Here is an 18,282-nt window from a genome sequence, read left to right as displayed (position 1 = left end):
TATTCTCTGCAAAAAAAAATAAAAATAAATAAATAAAAATATATTCTTTTTCCCACCTTACTGAACTAGATTACTCCAGATTTCAGGCTTTGCTGAATTCCGGACTGTGGTATAGGTTCCTGTGTTGCCCATATCCTTACTTGGATAGGAGGAAGCTTCTCTGTTCACCAGTGAGAGTGGGGAGCTTTGAGCAGCCTATCTGTCCCTGGAGGAGTGGTCTCAGTCCAGAAACTAGTAGCTTATTGGCCATTTTGGGTCAATTCCTATCTATTTCAGTTTTCCTGCTTTAAAACCCGCATTTGCGTGGTTTTGCGCCAGTATACAACTCAGCACAGCTCCTCGTGGTGTCCTGCAGAGTGATACAGGCAAAAGAGAGACCTAAGAGAGATGAAATTTCAACAGATTTAAGTATTTTTTTCTTTGCTTTCTGCTCCGACTGCATTTTCCCGCCTAAAAAGCGAGTTTCTAACTGGTCTGTGTTTGAAAAGTTTAAAATTGTATTGCCTTACCTGCTTTTACAGTTGCACTTTCAAAAAAGTTGTTTTTTAATTGTTTAATTGCTGTAGGCTACACACTCAAGTGTGCTAGCCTGTTTATAGCATTTATAGTGTTTTCTGCGTGATTTTCTGTTATTCTCTGCAAAAAAACAAAACAAAAAAAAACGAAAAAATATTCTTTTTCCTGCCTTGCTGAACTAGATTAGTCCAGATTTCAGGCTTTGCTGAATTCTGGACTGTGGTATAGGTTCCTGTGTTGCCCATATCCTTACTTGGATAGGAGGAAGCTTCTCTGTTCACCAGTGAGAGTGGGGAGCTTTGAGCAGCCTATCTGTCCCTGGAGGTGTGGTCTCAGCCAGAAACTAGTAGCTTATTGGCCATTTTGGGTCAATTCCTATCTCTTTCAGTTTTCCTGCTTTAAAACCTGCATTTGTGTGGTTTTGCGCCAGTATACAACTCAGCACAGCTCCTCGTGGTGTCCTGCAGAGTGATACAGGCAACAGAGAGACCTAAGAGAGACTTTCTAAAGATTTAAGTATTTTTTTCTTTGCTTTCTGCTCTGACTGCATTTTCCCACCTAAAAAGCGAGTTTCTAACTAATCTGTGTTTGAAAAGTTTAAAATTGTATTGCCTTACCTGCTTTTACAGTTGCACTTTCAAAAATTCATTTTTTAATTGTTTGATTGTTGTAGGCTACACATTCAAGTGCGCTAGCCTGATTATAGCATGTACAGTGTTTTCTGTGTGATTTTCTGTTATTCTCTGCAAAAAAACAAAAAAATATTCTTTTTCTCGCCTTACTGAACTAGATTAGTCCAGATTTCAGGCTTTGCTGAATTCCGGACTGTGGAATAGGTTCTTGTGTTGCCCATACCCTTACTTGGATAGGAGGAACCTTCACTGTTCACCAATGAGAGTGGGGAGCTTTGAGCAGCCTATCTGTCCATAGAGTAGTGGTTTCAGCCCAGAAACTAGTAGCTTATTGGCTGTTTTGGGTCAATTCCTATCTCTCTCAGTTTCCCTGCTTTAAAACCCTTATTTGCACGGTTTTGCACCAGTATACAACTGAGCACAGCTCCTTGTGGTGTCCTGCAGAGTGATACAGGCAACAGAGAGACCTAAGAGAGACTTTCAACTGATTTAAGTATTTTTTTTCTTTGCTTTCTGCTCCGGCTGCATTTTTCCGCCTAAAAAGCGAGTTTCTAACTGATCTGTATTTGAAAAGTTTAAAATTGTATTGCGCTACCTGCTTTTACAGTTGCACTTTCAAAAAAGTCGTTTTTTAATTGTTTAATTGTTGTAGGCTACACACTCAATGTGCTAGCCTGTTTATAGCATTTCCAGTGTTTTATGTGTGAGTTTCTGTTATTCTCTACAAAAAAAAAAAAATATTTTTTTTTTCCTGCCTTACTGATCTAGATTAGTCCAGATTTCAGGCTTTGCTGAAATTCGGACTGTGGTATAGTTTCCTGTTTTGACCATATCCTTACTTGGATAAGAGGAAGCTTCTCTGTTCACCATTGAGATTGTGGAGCTTTGAGCAGCCTATCTGTCCCTGGAGGAGTGGTCTCAGCCCAGAAACTAGTAGCTTATTGGCCGTTTTGGGTCAATTCCTATCTCTTTCAGTTTCCCTGCTTTAAAACCCGCATTTGAGTGATTTTCTGCCAGTATATAACTCAGCACAGCTCCTCGTGGTGTCCTGCAGAGTGATACAGGCAAAAGACAGACAAAAGAGAGACTTTCAACGGATTTAAGTATTTTTTTCTTTGCTTTCTGCTCCGACTGCATTTTCCCACCTAAAAAGCGACTTTCTAACAGATCTGTGTTTGAAAAGTTTAAAATTGTATTGCCTTACCTGCTTTTACAGTTGCACTTTCTAAAAAGTCATTTTTAAATTGTTTAATTGTTGTAGGCTACACACTCAAGTGCGCTAGCCTGTTTATAGCATTTACAGTGTTTTCTGTGTGATTTTCTGTTATTCTCTGCAAAAAAAAAAAAAAAAAAAATATTATTTTCCCGCCTTACTGAACTAGATTAGTCCAGATTTCAGGCTTTGCTGAATTCCGGACTGTGGTATAGGTTCCTGTGTTGCCCATATCCTTACTTGGATAGGAGGAAGCTTCTCTGTTCACCAGTGAGAGTGGGGAGCTTTGAGCAGCCTATCTGTCCCTAGAGGAGTGGTCTCAGCCCAGAAACTAGTAGCTTATTAGCTATTTTGGGTCAATTCCTATCTCTTTCAGTTTCCTTGCTTTAAACCCTCATTTGTGCGGTTTTGCACCAGTATACAAGTCAGCACAGCTCCTCGTGGTGTCCTGCAGAGACATACAGGCAAACCTAAGATTGACTTTCAACTGATTTAAGTATTTTTTTTCTTTGCTTTCTGCTCCGACTGCATTTTCCCGCCTAAAAAGCGAGTTTCTAACTGATCTGTGTTTGAAAAGTTTAAAATTGTATTGCCTTACCTGCTTTTACAGTTGCACTTTCAAAAAAGTCGTTTTTTAATTGTTTAATTGTTGTAGGCTACACACTCAAGTGCGCTAGCCTGTTTATAGCATTTACAGTGTTTTCTGTGTGATTTTCTGTTATTCTCTGTAAAAAAAAAAATATAAATATATATATTATTTTTCCCGCCTTACTGAACTAGATTAGTCCAGATTTCAGGCTTTGCTGAATTCCGGACTGTGGTTTACGTTCCTGTGTTGCCCATATCCTTACTTGGATAGGAGGAAGCTTCTCTGTTCACTAGTGAGAGTGGGGAACTTTGAGTAGCCTGTCAGTCCCTGGAGGAGTGGTCTCAGCCCAGAAACTAGTAGCTTATTGGCCATTTTGTAACAATTCCTATCTTTTTCAGTTTCTCTGCTTTAAAACCCGCATTTGTGCGGTTTTGCGCCAGTATACAACTCAGCACAGCTCCTCGTGGTGTCCTGCATAGTGATACAGGCAACAGAGAGACCTAAGAGAGACTTTCAACAGATTTAAGTATTTGTTTCTTTGCTTTCTGCTCCGACTGCATTTTCCCACCTAAAAAGCGACTTTCTAACAGATCTGTGTTTGAAAAGTTTAAAATTTTATTGCCTTACCTGCTTTTACAGTTGCACTTTCAAAAAAGTTGTTTTTTAATTGTTTACTTGTTGTAGGCTACACACTCACGTGTGCTAGCCTGTTTATAGCATTTACAGTGTTTTCTGTGTGATTTTCTGTTATTCTCTGCAAAAAAACAAAAAAAAAATATTCTTTTTCCCACCTTACTGAACTAGATTAGTCCAGATTTCAGGCTTTGCTGAATTCCGGACTGTGGTATAGGTTCCTTTGTTGCCCATATCCTTACTTGGATAGGAGGAAGCTTCTCTGTTCACCAGTGAGGTGGGGAGCTTTGAGCAGCCTATCTGTCCCTGGAGGAATGGTCTAAGCCCAGAAACTAGTAGCTTATTGGCTGTTTTCGGTCAATGCCTATCTCTTTCAGTTTCCCTGCTTTAAAACCCGCATTTGCGCGGTTTTGCGTGATTTTGCGCACCGCTCTGCATTAGGCAGCGCCACTTAAACAGGTTTAAACTATTCCCGGCTCCACAAAATCTGCTCTTCACTTTTTCCCTTAGGACTGCTCTAACTCTCAAAGTAAGCACTCTATTTTCCTTCTAAAGCCCAGCACTTGTTCATAGCCTATAAGTAAACACTAACAAATTTAAGCACTACACCCTCTTATACTCTTTATAAGTACTTGGCTCTCTATTGGTCCTTCCTGATCAGTCAAAAAGCAAGTTCCTTATACTATTCTGGTATGTCCAAAGGTCAGTTTCAGGTTTACTCTCCAGTTCAGCTGGTGAATCTGGGAATCTTGAGGCTATGTTACAATTGCCTTATGTACACAGACCACCCTCTCCTCCTCCCAACAAGCTCAAATATATGTGAGAGATGCAACAATACAGCCAAACTGGAGGCTGAGCTCTCTCAACCCAAGACTGGCACAGTCAGTCAGGAGGAGAAGGTAACCACTCACATCAGAAATCCAGTCTCACATAGACCAATCGCATCAGCAAACCAAACACATAAACACACAAAAACATACTTGGAGGCTCTAAATAAAAACCTACCAAAGCAGCAGAGACCTCCAAAGCAGACATCCAAGCAACCACTACCCCGCAACAATACCCACTTATCACATATTTCACAAAGTCAGTGTGCCACACAGTCACAGCCCTTAAGGCTAAACAATACACCAAATACACTTGTAATAGGTGACTCCATTGTCAGGCACACTGACGTGCCACTCACCAGACTGAACAAGGAGAAGGTCACTGAACTGCCTGTTGGGTGCCAGGATCCGCCACATAACACAAGCACTCAGGTCACTCCAAAGCAAGTACAAATATGACTCCGTCATTGTCCATGCTGGTGTGAATGACCTGAGACGTACCTCCCTGGACTACATGAAAAGAGACATCGAGGAGCTCTCTGATCATGTAGCCCAGGCCGGTATGACCCTGACCTTGAGTAGCATCTTGCCCTCATCAAGAATGGTGCCACAGTATAAAGACAAAATGATCAATTTTAACAATTGGTGTCATTCTAAGGGGATCCAGTGTCTGTCAGCCTGGGATGACATGCTTGACAAGCCACGATGCTTTGCTAGGGACGGCTTGCACCTGTAACCCCTGGGCATTCGAATACTGGCTAAGGCTCTTGCCACCCCCCATAGTGCCTTTTTAGGCAAAGCTCAAAAGACAAACCCACCTCCATAGACAACTCAAGGAGTAAAAAAACTAAGGGTAATGCTACTCAATGCCAGAAGTCTAAACCTCAAGATGCACGCACTCGAGGCTCTCCTCAGTATGGAGAATATCGATATCTGTGCAGTAACAGAAACCTGGTTCAAGGCCCCCGAGAGCACCCCAGCACTACTAGGTTATAACTCATACCATGCTTTTCGGCCCCAAAACCCGGACCGAAACACAAAAGGAGGGGGAGCATCCATATTCATCAAAGATACCCACACCTCCAGGTTAGTGGCACTGCACGAAGCATTGGAGACCATCCATGTGCAACTAACAGTGGGCAAAACTGCCATTCAATTTGTAGCCTGCTACAGATCACCCTCCCAATCTCAGGAACCCCACTCGGCCTTCCTGAGAACACTGGAGAATATGAAGGTCTCTCCAAACACCATAATACTGGGTGACTTCAACTACCCAAACATTGACTGGGTAAACTACTCAAGCCCCAACACCCTTGCCCAACGGTTCCTAGAATTTATAAACTCAAACGCTATGGAACAACTGGTCACCACTCCCACAAGAGGGGACAACATATTGGAGCTGGTCATCACCAACATGAGGACTCTATGTTCCACACCAGAGGTAAACCCCTCATTGGTAAGATCAGACCATAAACTAATCTCATTGGACATCCATATCCCGTCCCCACTCCCAGCCAAGGAAACCACTGTGAAAAATTTCTCAAAAGCAAACTTCACACTTCTCAAAACCGAGGTGGAATCCTTCAAAACCCCCAGGCCAGTAGAAAATACTGCCCAAACCACAGAATCCTTTACAAACGCATTCTATGAGCACCTACAGGAATGCATGGATCGTGCTATCCCAAATAAAACCAAGACTCACTCCTCTAAAAGCAGGAGACCAGTCTGGTGGACTCCGGCCATAAATAAGCTATACAACAGAAGGAGAAAGCTACTACATGATAGAGCAAAATCCCAAAAAGGGAAGGCATCTCTGATCAGTACTAGCAAGAAACTACGATCTCTCATAAAATCATCAAAGGCCAGCTTCGAAAGAAGCATTGCCCAAGACGCTAAAGATAATCACAAGGCCTTCTTTAGTTATGTCAGGAATCTGGGTGGCAACTCCCAGATATGCTCTGAGTTAGTGCAACATGGCAAAAAATACACTGAGCCCACAGACATTGCCAACATCCTGGCAGACAGATTCAGTGCAAACTTCTCCCCCCCTTCCCCCACAAAAGAGCAAATGTCTATCCCAACAGAATGTAGCCTCCCAGACATCACAGATGCACAGGTGAAAGCTGCCCTTTCCAAAGCAAAAAACACAGCATCTATGGGACCGGACGGTGTCCCGGGCTGCGTCTTACATGAGCTCCAAGAAGAACTGAACCCTCACATAAAGTCACTGTTCAAACTCAGTCTTACTACAGGATACGTACCCAAAGAATGGCGTACAGCAACAGTGGTCCCGCTCCACAAAGGTGGTGCCACAAGGGACCCCGGGAACTATCGCCCTATAAGCCTGACAAGTCTGGTCTGCAAAGCTATGGAGCAAATCATCATGGAACTCATAAACAAAGACATTGGGAACCTCCAGACACTGGGCCCTACCCAATTCGGCTTTGTTAAGGGCAGATCTTGCCTCTTAAACCTAGTTGACTTCTTTGAAACAGTTACTAAGGCCATAGATGAGGGGAAGGTAGTCCACACAGCCTACCTGGACCTCGCAACAGCCTTCGACACAATACCCCACTCGGGCATCATAAGTAAGCTTACCAGCTTAAATATCAACCCCTATGTCACAAGATGGGTTTCAAACTGGCTCAGGGATAGAACCCACATGGTCAGAATTGCAGGTACCATGTCAGCCTCTAAACCAGTTACAAGTGGCATCCCACAAGGTTCAGTCCTGGCACCTCTTTTGTTCGGTATATACTTCTCTGAGGTACAGGCTAACATGGGAGGACTATGGCTGACCAAGTTCGCAGATGACTGCAAACTGGGAGCCATAATCGACTCTACGGCTGACACAATGGGTCTTACAGAGACAGATACCTGGTGCCAGAACCACGGCCTCAAGCTAAATGCCAAAAAGTGCATAGTCATCCCCTTTGGGAAAAACAAAGTGCCCACAAATTACCACATAGGTGGTAATCCATTAAGTACGGAAGAAGTAATTAGGGATTTGGGGACCCAAGTAGATATAACTCTCTCCTTTGACAATCACGTTGCCAAAGTGGTTAGAAAGACCTTCTATATAGCCCACCTTATCATGAAAGGGTTCACATCTAGATCAAGAGAAGTCATCGTACCATTCTACTCATCACTCATCAGGCCCATAATCGAGTACAATGCCCCATTTGGGATGTACCTTACCCGACACATGCAGCAACTGGAGAGACCCCAAAGGTACCTCACCAAGAGGATCACGGGCCTCAAACAGATGCCTTATGCAGCTTGACTAAAGAAACTCCAGCTCTACTCAGTTGCTTACCGCCTACTCAGAGGCGAGCTATGCCTGACATACAAAGCCATGTCTAACCCAGAATTAATGGACATGCTCCACCTCAGGAAATCCAAATCCCTTGGAGCTACACGCTCCAGGGACTTGAACCTCAGCACAGCAATAAATAGGACATGCTGGATGGACAGATTCGTATCCCGGAGGTTCCCCTCACTCTGGAACAGAATCCCAGTTCATGTTAGGCAGAGCCCCTCACTGACCCTCTTCAAGAGAAATCTTGACGAGTGGATGGGAGATCGTAAGTTTACCCCTGGGATCTCTTCTGTGTCCCTGCTAGACAGAGGCACAGTAAACTAACCTTTAAGGGCTATCTTCTGAGACCTACTATACAGAGGCACAGTTAACAAATCTAAAAGGGAGGTGAAAGCCAAACACGCTCTGGCTAGGCTTATAAATGTCTTAGGGCAGATAGCCTAGTATCTACCTATGAACCTATGAACTAAGTACCTGATCGTATTCTGCTTCCAGATCTAACCATAAGCAAGGTTTAATTTGAATGCTTGGGATATTTTTCTGATAAGTTATATACTGCATAAGGCTGCTAAAGTCAGAAATGACAGATATGTACTTACTATATCAGTCAGTATGTGAGGAAACCCTTTGTAATAGGCACCTATTGATCTGTCACTGCCATCCTGTGTTTGGACAACCATGAAGTTTTGAATAGATTTTCTTGTAAATCAGGCATGCATATACCATATCATATTTTTGCATTTTGTATCTGCGTGTTCTGTCACTTATCTTACAGGCTGTTCTCTCATTGGATGGGGGGATGTTAAAGTGAGGTTTACAGAGGTAGGCATGCAGCCTTGCCTGGTACATGATACTGGCACACAAGAGCAAGAGGTATATGAATTTGAGCACTGGGATGACAGAGAAAGATTGTCAAGGTAGGGACAGCAGAAAAGGAATTCCTAACAGTTATCCACTGCAGAAGGCTTTCCACAGATTAAATGATATACTGAGTACATATCTACTACTTATGCAAATTGCAACTCTATAATTACAAATATAATCTGTCAGCCTTCTTTCAGAGTGTTTTTGATATAATTCATATTTCCATTAATTTTGAGAAAGAATATTACATGACAGTTTAGTTCAACAATAAACTTACTGTAATATGCCTGTTTTGCCACAAATCAAGCAACTGTACTAATACTATGACATTCATCGAGGCTCTGTGGTATTCTTATTTAATTTTTTAAATGTATATAGCAACAAATCATGAACAAAATGGTTGCCAGATGTAGTTCTGCAGCAAAATTGTGAACGACAAAGAATACCTGGCTATCCCAATCATGTAACAAAAAAAAAAAAAAAGATGAACGCTAAGAGTTCATAAACTATTAAGTAAACTTTTCAGTTAAAAAAATGGGTGTAAAAGCATTATGCACTCTCAGAACTGAATGCAATAACAAAATGGCTTATTTTCTTTGGCTGAAGGCTGTACCACTCTGTTGGCTAATGCTAAGGAAATACCAAATGAACAACATCCTTAAGGTGGTTGGATTTCACAGCCAAATGTTAGTTAAAACACAGAATAACCGTGTAACCAAACATCAACTACTTTCTGTACTAAACAGACTTTTATTCTGCAAGTTTATCTCGAGTGAGCATTTCTACTGCTCCATAAGAACATACTAGCATCAAAAAAATTGCTAAAAGATAAATCCAAGAAAAAACTAATAAACAAAATGATAGTTTATGTAAAAATGGTACTTTGCAACACATAGGCTTCTGAGAATAACAGAGGTACAGTTTAGATCTCCTGAAGATGGACAGCTGCTTACTCAACTTACTTTAGGAACTATGCAAAATCTGGTGCAGAAAATGCATTTCCTTACCACGTCAGCTGCGTGTACAAATGTCTCCCAAATGTTAACGATACTGAGTTATGTCTATGTACAAAACTGTATTAAAGTTAAATGTATGCTCACTCTCCATCTCCTGGTTAGTTACTGTGGGATCATCAAACAACTTTTCTTATTACCTTCAGAAGTAATACCTGTCCACCACTACCACACCTTAAACAAATGGAATCTGGAAACATCAGACAGAAAGAAGTGTGACCTCATACTTCAGTGTGATTAGAATGCACATAAGTAATGGTTATTATAAGAACTACACTTAGACAGCAGAGTATCACAGGTTTTACTGCCAGCACAGTACTGCTCATACAAGGCGATTCCTTTGCATAGCAATGATACATTACAAGGAATGAGAATATTTTATTTGCAATTTCGACTGGTTTTAAATGGGATTTGAAAGAGATTATTTTTTTCAACAAAGTAAGAAAAGGATGTACTTTCAGAGTCAAAACTATATGTCTGCTTTTGGGAAAGAAGACTAGACATGCTTTTGCATGCAGGGTCTGATTCTGATTACTGATAATGACTGGTATGCTTAATAATATATGGGAAAAGGGCTTAACAAAGTTTTGCAGTTAGGAGAAGAGCTATGACTTGCATGGAGCTGCTAAGCACTGAATGGAATGGAGCAGGCACTAACTGTATTAAGCTACAAAAATGCAAAGTTGCATAGGTTACCATTGCTGCTTCAGAGCACTTGATCCCACTGTGGAAGCCCTTTATGCAGTGCAGATTCTGCACGTTCTTCCCGAGTCAGCAGCAGGTATTTGCCAGGTGCTCTACTTTCCTCTGAGTTCCCAATACATGCCGATAGGAGAGCTAGTCATGCCACTAAAATAGCCATAACTGTGAATGTGGTACACGGATGTGTGTGCATTTCATTTTATGTGTGTGCGTGTGTGCGTGTGTGTGTGTGTGTGTGTGTGTGTGTGTGTGTGTGTGTGTGTGTGTGTGTGTGTGTGTGTGTGTGTGTGCGTGTGTGTGTGTGTGTGTGTGTGTGTGTGTGTGTGTGTGTGTGTGTGTGTGTGTGTGTGTGTGTGTGTGTGTGTGTGTCTGTGTGTGTCTGCGTACATGCAACTGAGTATGTGTGTGAGACTGCTTCTCTGCCTTATGTCCATTTGCACCTCTTGCTGAGAAAGGTTCTGGGTCCCCAATGACCATGAATACGATAAGACAGACATCAGGAAAAAGAATCACTAATGAATGAATATATATCTACATCTATATCCATATCTATACACATATATATATATATATATATATATATATATATATATATATATATATATATATATATAGACCAAGTCACAGAGCCAAAGAAAACATTTTTATTTTCTTCTTTGTGTAGTGTGCCCTTCACATGGAGCAGTGCAGTTCCTAAGAATTTTTTATCCATAACCTCAGTGTAAACACGACAGCTTTAACTTGCTACATGGGATGTCTTGCCGAATTAGACACACCTTGCTACATGGGATGTCTTGACGAATTAGACACACCAGTGTTTTTCTACCTGTGGAATATCTGTAAATGTAAAATATGAAACAGATAGACACAGTCATCTGCTAAGTCTGTGACTTACATAGTACTTACATACATGAAATAAACATCTAGATAGTTGTCTCCGTTAAGCTCACAACTTCCACCTCTACAGACTCTTTTTAAGCTATCTAAGGATTTTTAGTCCATTATCCACTATCCACTATCCACTATCCACTACAAGGAGGCATTTTGTCTCACTTCCACTCTCTCAGGATAAAAGATCTAATTCATTTTAGTTTTAAAACAACTCCAAAATTGCCCAATGATTCACTCAGCAGCACAGTGCTTCTTTTCTGGGCACATACCCTGCAAATGTTTTCTCTTAGCTCTATATACAGAATCAACAAAAAATTAGCAAATTACAATGCAATAAAACATAATTTATCAGATCTGTTTTGTGGGACAAACCCACTGACTTCACCAAGTAGTCAGGACCTCCAATTAAATATAAGGTAAGATAAAGTTCCCCCGGCAGTTTTATGGTGACAAAATGATATGGACAAACAGATCTGATGAACTACATTTTATTGAAATGCTTTCTGGTTTCTTGTCATATTCGCCCTATATGCAGAAGTCATAGCCTCTCTGCCTTGTGTCCACAGATCTGATATATTTCTGATGAAAATTATTTTAGCTGCAGAATCATCTTACTGCATCCCATTACTACAAATATCTCTCAGTGGAGGTTTAGTTAGTTCTGACAACAAATGGCTGGAAAAGTGGAATTAAGACACCAAATGAATATGTCAAGTTCTTGGTAGCTAATTTATACTCACTCGGAGGACATCTGAGGTAATTCTCAGTGTACAATTTATACAAGAAATACAATAAATACACATGTAAATAAATCACAGAATCTCTAAACAAAATGAGAACTATACATAAAATAAAAAAAAACAATACTACCTGATGGAACCCAAGATAATCCTGAACTGTAGGAGAAGCATAGAACACCAAGCCTTCAGCTGTTACCACAAGAACAAAACCATTCAGGGCCTGCAAAAGAAATTGTATAGAAAGTAACAAACCACATAATGGATAACACTTGTAACAAAGACAAAACAATGAAATTGCCATGTACATAACTGTCCATATACTTCTATGCTTATGCTTTGCAAAAGTAAGTGATATACAGTTCAGTATATGCTGCATTTAGTATGTTTAGTTTGCATATACAGAATAATAAGCAATTATTTTACAATATAAATGAACAAACACATGCCTGCTCAGTATTGTTTACAAATGTGCTACCAGGAAGGGATACTGAGTGTGTCTTTAATGTGGATGAGTACCAGTCTGTGGCTGGGAGAGAAGAGGACTAGAAGAGGTGGGCAAGAGTGGGGCTGCCAGACAAGGGCAGAGATTATGATAAAATATTTTCAAACACTGTGAAGTCACTGTGTTGGGAATGTAGAGGTGTGTGTATGTCCTGTGGGTGCATCTTTGTTGGTGTCCTTGTATTAAAAAACAAAAGGACTGCATGGGACCAGCACATGAAGTAACTGTGGTAGTATGCCTACAGTGTAGCCAGGAAATTCTGACCTTTTACTGATGGTCTACAGAGGTGTGATGGGGATGTTAATTTTTGTGAACCTGACATGCAATCCTCCATGTAGAACTGGGTGTGGCTAAGATGAAAACAACTCTGTGGGTGAGGAAGTTTTCTAATTCTAGTATCCATCCTTGGAAGTTGATTGTGTGTGTGTGTGTGTGTGTGTGTGTGTGTGTGTGTGTGTGTGTGTGTGTGTGTGTGTGTGTGTGTGTGTGTGTGTGTGTGTGTGTTAGGGGGTCCAATAATGTCAAACCACTTTTTTAACTGAACACTTTCAGTTTGAAACGGGTCCAGGTGATTGGAGGGACTGACCTAAAACTGGAAAGGGTACATGTTTTAAACTGAAGGCAAACTGGTGAGGAATGCATGGTTCCAGGGTATGCTTGATACAGAACTGAGCTGCACAACTGTATAGGGTGCTTGCTTTATTAACTGATCCTTTTTAGATGCAATTTCATCCCAAAGTGTGAGACTACATTGGGCTAACATTAAAAGATTGCTAAAAAATCAACGATAATAAAACGTTGCTGTTTCAGTGGAAGTTGAACTCTGAGGCTCCTCAGTATGCTGAGGTAAGTGTGCAGTGTGTTTAGCTGAAAATCCACCACTCCAGTGGTTTGAGAGAATTTAGCCAATCCTGTGGAAGTTAAAAAGCCAACCAGCAGTGGTATGGTGAAATGGGTGGCCAATTAGATATGGAATGTTGCAGCCACTGATGTGGTCTAGGATTTAAAAGGGGAATATTTGTCTAGGTGGTTAGATTAGCTAAAAAATGAATGCTGCTTGTTGGAGAATGAACACTTAAGTGATAAAAAATGTAGGCTGGGTGTGGGGAGTTTTGAAAATGTGGGTTACATCACAAAGGGACTCTGCAGTTGAACTAGTCACCAGTGTTACACAAGTCCAAAGAGATCTAAGAATCTTCCTAAAGCCAAAATTCAGCCTCCACTTCAATGCTATGAAAGCGCAGCACAGAACAAAGCAACCAGACCACATTATGTGTACCTTTACCCAAATGTGAGGGAAATCTTCAAAATGACATTAAAACTATGTCTTGGGCCAAAACAACAGAAACTTTTTTTTTGCTGGAAGTTAAACTGTAGAGTCCCATAGAGGTCGAAAGTGATGACATAGCATATTAGACAGGCAAACCTGCATTACTACAAGAGCAGAGGACTGGGAGAAATAAGCCAATTGTGTGGGGGAACTGAAAGCCAAGAAATCATAGTGTGTGTGGAAAGCTGAACAGAAGGGGCGTGGAATGCAGTACAAATAGTGACATTATGGGTAATATAAAAATAAGGACTCTGCAGCTGAATTAAATCACCAGTGTGTGAAAGATATTTGTTTATATATGAGGATCTGCCCCAAGACCACACCTGAATGCCATAGAAGTATCAGAGCAGCAAAGTGCCAAATATATGAATTGTGTCAGGTTTGTTTTCATGTCAATATGCAGGACTACTTCTGACAAAAATTAAAACTATGTGTAAGAGTCAAAGCTACAAAGAAAGCAGACAGTTTTTTTCCGTGTGCAGAAGTCTAATTGGACATTTCTATGGTGTGCATAAGGAGAGGGTTGGTGCAGATGAGGAAGTGCCACTGTAAAAACAGCATCAGATTATGCTAATTCAGCCAATTGTGTGAGCTAAGAAAAAGCCAATAAATCGAGGTATGGGTGGAAAGTTTGACCAGTGGGGTCATGGTAAGCTATGACCAACTGTGCTGAAATTGGTAAGGAGAATCAATGACTAGGTAGCTGGATTTCCTAATGAGTGATCAAAGGTAAAGTGAATAAAGAAAGATATGTGTGGGGAAGACATGCTATCTTGGACTATATGAAAGCAGGGATCCTGCAGCTAAACCAGATACCGATGTATAAAAATGTTTAAAAAAATATTGGCAATTTGTTTCAAAAGATATAAAGCAGTTATATCTTGTTTAATGTACCCATAATTGGCAAGTAACATTCAAAAGGTATAGATAATCCATTTCCACCTCATTAGCCAAAAGTCCTGTGGCATTTCTATCCTTGTACAATAAGTATGATAAAAATGCATCTGCTAAGATCATAGCAGCACACAAGCCACAAAAGTCACAAAAAGAAAGAAAAAAATTAAACTTAACAAAAAAAAAACAGATCTCTACATCTCTCTACAGTAAAGACAGGAGGTCAGCAAATCAGAGGTGGTACTGAAATTAAAGATAAGATGTAAAGAAATAAAAAAATATGTTCCACAATGGATCCATGGGGATTCCTCAGGGAAGTCTTAAGATCAGCAAGTACACTGAGGAACAAGAGTCTTCTAATTTATTTGTCCTACCAGTAACCAAGAATGAGTAAAAAGGAACATGTGTTAACCAGAAGAATAAAGGGATCATGTGCTAACCAGGAGATCAATCTGGGGATACTGTCTTTGATGAGACTTAAAGCTGAAAGTAGAGATTGGTTGAGGCATGCTGCGCTGTGTCCTAGTTGTGATCTCAGAGTTGTCACTATCAGTAAGTCATGTTACTGTCAGTTCTGTTCCCATTTTTCATCATTAATATCTTACTAAAGTATTTCTCCAGTTTGAGCTGGCTGTTAACAGAGACAACGCTGAGCCCAGGAAGACTGCATTCATCTAACAGTATCTGCCAGTATAGTTCACTGGTTTCCACTAGGCAGTTGATGTCTCTGCCATCATGTGTCTCCTTTAGTTTATTTAGGTTTTCCAAAATGTGAACATGAAAAAAGTCTGGGTGAGCAGTAATCACTGAGTAACTGTACAATACATTGTGTGTGTCTTATGTTTGTTCCTCATTGTGTATGTTGATAAATCTTCTTGGCTAACTTTCTAATGCTCTTCCTTGCACAAAAGTGCTCACATGGCTTTCAGCAGGCTACATAAAGTACTAATTTGGAGATGAATGATGAAAATTTCTTTCCATGTAAATGTTCTTATTTCTTAAGCTGTTCTGTTTATTTTTATACTTTGGGTTACTTCTGAAGAGGAAAACAAGTATAGTCTTATATGTAAAGCCATGGAAAGAATTATCATAGAGATGATCAGCAGAGATATGGAAAACCTCCAGACACTGGACACAACTCAGTTTGGTTTCGTAAAGGGCAGATCATGCCTACTCAACCTGGTGGACATCTTTGAGAAGGTTACCAAAGCAATGGATGAAGACAAAATCATTCACACTGCCTACCTTGAACTGGCCAAGGCATTTGACACAATACCCCATTTGGGCATTGTTGACAAAGTCAAGAGGTTAGGTACAAACCCATATGTCACCCAGTGAATAGCTAACTGGCTCACAGAAAAGACCCAAGAAGTTAGAATTGGGGAGTCTATCTCTACAAAGAGGCCAGTCACAAGTGGAGCCCTCAGGGATCAGTTGTTTGACCGCTCCTTTTTGGCATTTACTTCTTAGAAGTCAAAGCCAATGTTAGTGGTCTCTGGCTGACTAAATCTGCAGATGATTGCAAATTAGGAGCTGTCACTGAATCTCACACTGACACAAATGTTTTCCAGGAAGGGCTGATACAGACACACAACTGGTGTCAGAGTCATGGACTAAAGCTAAATGCCAAGAAATGCATAATTGTATCCTTTGGGAAGTCTTCCATCCCTGGAAACTATCACACTGACAACACAGCCCTTAGAGTTGACCCAGTAGTCAGGGATGTAGGGACACACATAGATAGTAATCTAGCCTTTGTTCATCAAGTGTCTACAGTGGTGAGGAAATAATTTTATGTTGCGCAACTTATAAACAAAGGTATGGCATCTAAGTCCAAGGAAGTCATTGTTCCACTGTATTCGGCATTCATCAGACCTACCATTGAGTTTAATGCTCCCTTTGGTATGTACCTAACCAGGCATATCATAGGTATGGAACGTCCAAAGAGGTTCCTCGCTAAAAGAATATAGGGCATAAGTAATACGTCCTAAGCAGACCGCCTCAAGGCCCTATCCCTGTATTCTGTCTCCTACAGGCTTTTGTGGGGAGATCTATGCCTGGCATACACGGCAATGTCAGACCCCACTCTGATTTATTTATTATTAATTTCCAGTTTGATTACCGGGGAAGTCCACTGGGCCCAGAGAGCCTGTTTTCAGTGGAGCCCGGGGAGAAAAGCTCCATGAAACAGATTACAGTAAAGATAGCAGTCCAATACAAATAAAAGTACAAGTACAAATACATATCAAATAATACAAATCGTGAGCAATATTGCCCATAGTGGAAAAATATTGTGCAGATACATTTTAACAAATTCACACAGTTAAAGTCAAAAGTCAAAGGCTATTTACAATATTTACAGAGTGTGAGAGATCATATGGGAATTAGCTATAGAAGGTTATAGCCAGCTATAAGGTGTTTAGGAACTCAGGAGGATACCCTCCCAGGGGCTTTTGTTAAAGAGTTCTTGTTAGGGAGAATGCAGTTACAGTTCCATTTGGAGGAGAGGTAGGTGTAAAGCTGAGTTTTTAGGTTGTTTGTGTTTGACATTGTCCTTAGTGTGGAAGGGGGAGAGTTCCATTTCTTACCTAAGGAGAAGGAGAGGAGAAGTTGTCCAGCAGGATGTTTAGGTTTGTGGACAGTAATTAAGTTTTGGTGTTCAGATCTGAGAGTTCTATTTGGGGTGTATGGTGGAAGGATGTTAGTTAGAGTGGGACATTTGGTTGGATTAAATATTAGTCTATGTGCTATAGTGAGCTAGAGGAAGTCCAGGTAAATTGTGAATTTTAACCAGTTGAGGGATTGGGGGGTAACACAGTGATGAGTCGAATGTTTGGCTTTGGTGGCAAATTTAGAAATTTTGTTATAACAGCTTTCAAGTTTGGAAGTGATGGAAGAGGACAGGTTAGTTAGTAGCAGGGCACCATACAGAAGAGAGTGAAGGAGGTAAGAGGAGGCCAGGGTATGCCTGGTAGACGTAGAGAGGAAGTTGTTTCTGTATAGCATACCTAGTTTTTGGTGGGTTTCCTTTATATTTTGCTGAATATGGATGTCAAACTTGAGGTGCTCGTCTATAGTCACACCGAGTAGTTCAGCAAAGGGAATAATTTTGATCGGAGAGTTGCTTTGGCTAAGGACTTGGAAGGAATTTCTATCAAAAGAGAAAGATTTTGAGGGTGTGAATAGTAGTATTTTAGATTTGTTAGCATTGAGAGAAAGGAGATTTTTCACATCCAGATCTCAGTAGTTGAGAAGGCAGTCTGAGTTTTAGATATGAGTTCAGGGAGGTTAGATGCAGAGCAGACAAGTGTAAAGTCATCTGCATATTGGATGACGTTGGCATTAGGAATAGCAGAGTGAAAGTTATTGATAAAGATATTAAACAGCATTGGTCCGAGGATGGACCCTGTGGTACTCTGGTAGGGGTGGGTAAGAAAGGTGAGGTGCCTTTTTTCTATTTCACAGCCTGAGATCTATCTGACAGATAGCTTGAGAACTAGGAAAGAGTGTTTTGGGAGAGATTTAGACTTCAGTGGTAACTTAGAAGGTGCTTACGGGAAACAGTTTTGAATGCTTTAGAGAGATCTAGGAGCACTGTGGATACTAAGTTTCCAGAA

The 18,282-nt window shown here is 40.7% G+C and overlaps 1 protein-coding gene across 1 annotated transcript in view; it reads right to left on the bottom strand.

The window, feature by feature from the left end:
* LOC122796306 (aryl hydrocarbon receptor-like) overlaps positions 1-18,282 on the bottom strand; it is a 1,394,090-nt gene that overhangs the window by 768,642 nt on the left and 607,166 nt on the right. Inside the window, exon 4 of the mRNA XM_044064677.1 lies at positions 12,070-12,159. Within this exon, the coding sequence (XP_043920612.1) occupies positions 12,070-12,159 (90 nt within the window). The remainder of the gene's footprint in view (positions 1-12,069; positions 12,160-18,282) is intronic.

This window comes from Protopterus annectens, chromosome 3.part0, assembly GCF_019279795.1.
Source record: "Protopterus annectens isolate FY-2018-M chromosome 3.part0, PAN1.0, whole genome shotgun sequence".
NCBI lineage: Eukaryota > Metazoa > Chordata > Ceratodontiformes > Protopteridae > Protopterus > Protopterus annectens.
The sequence above is the reverse complement of the archived record's forward strand: the minus strand, read 5'-3'. Positions and strand labels throughout refer to the sequence as shown.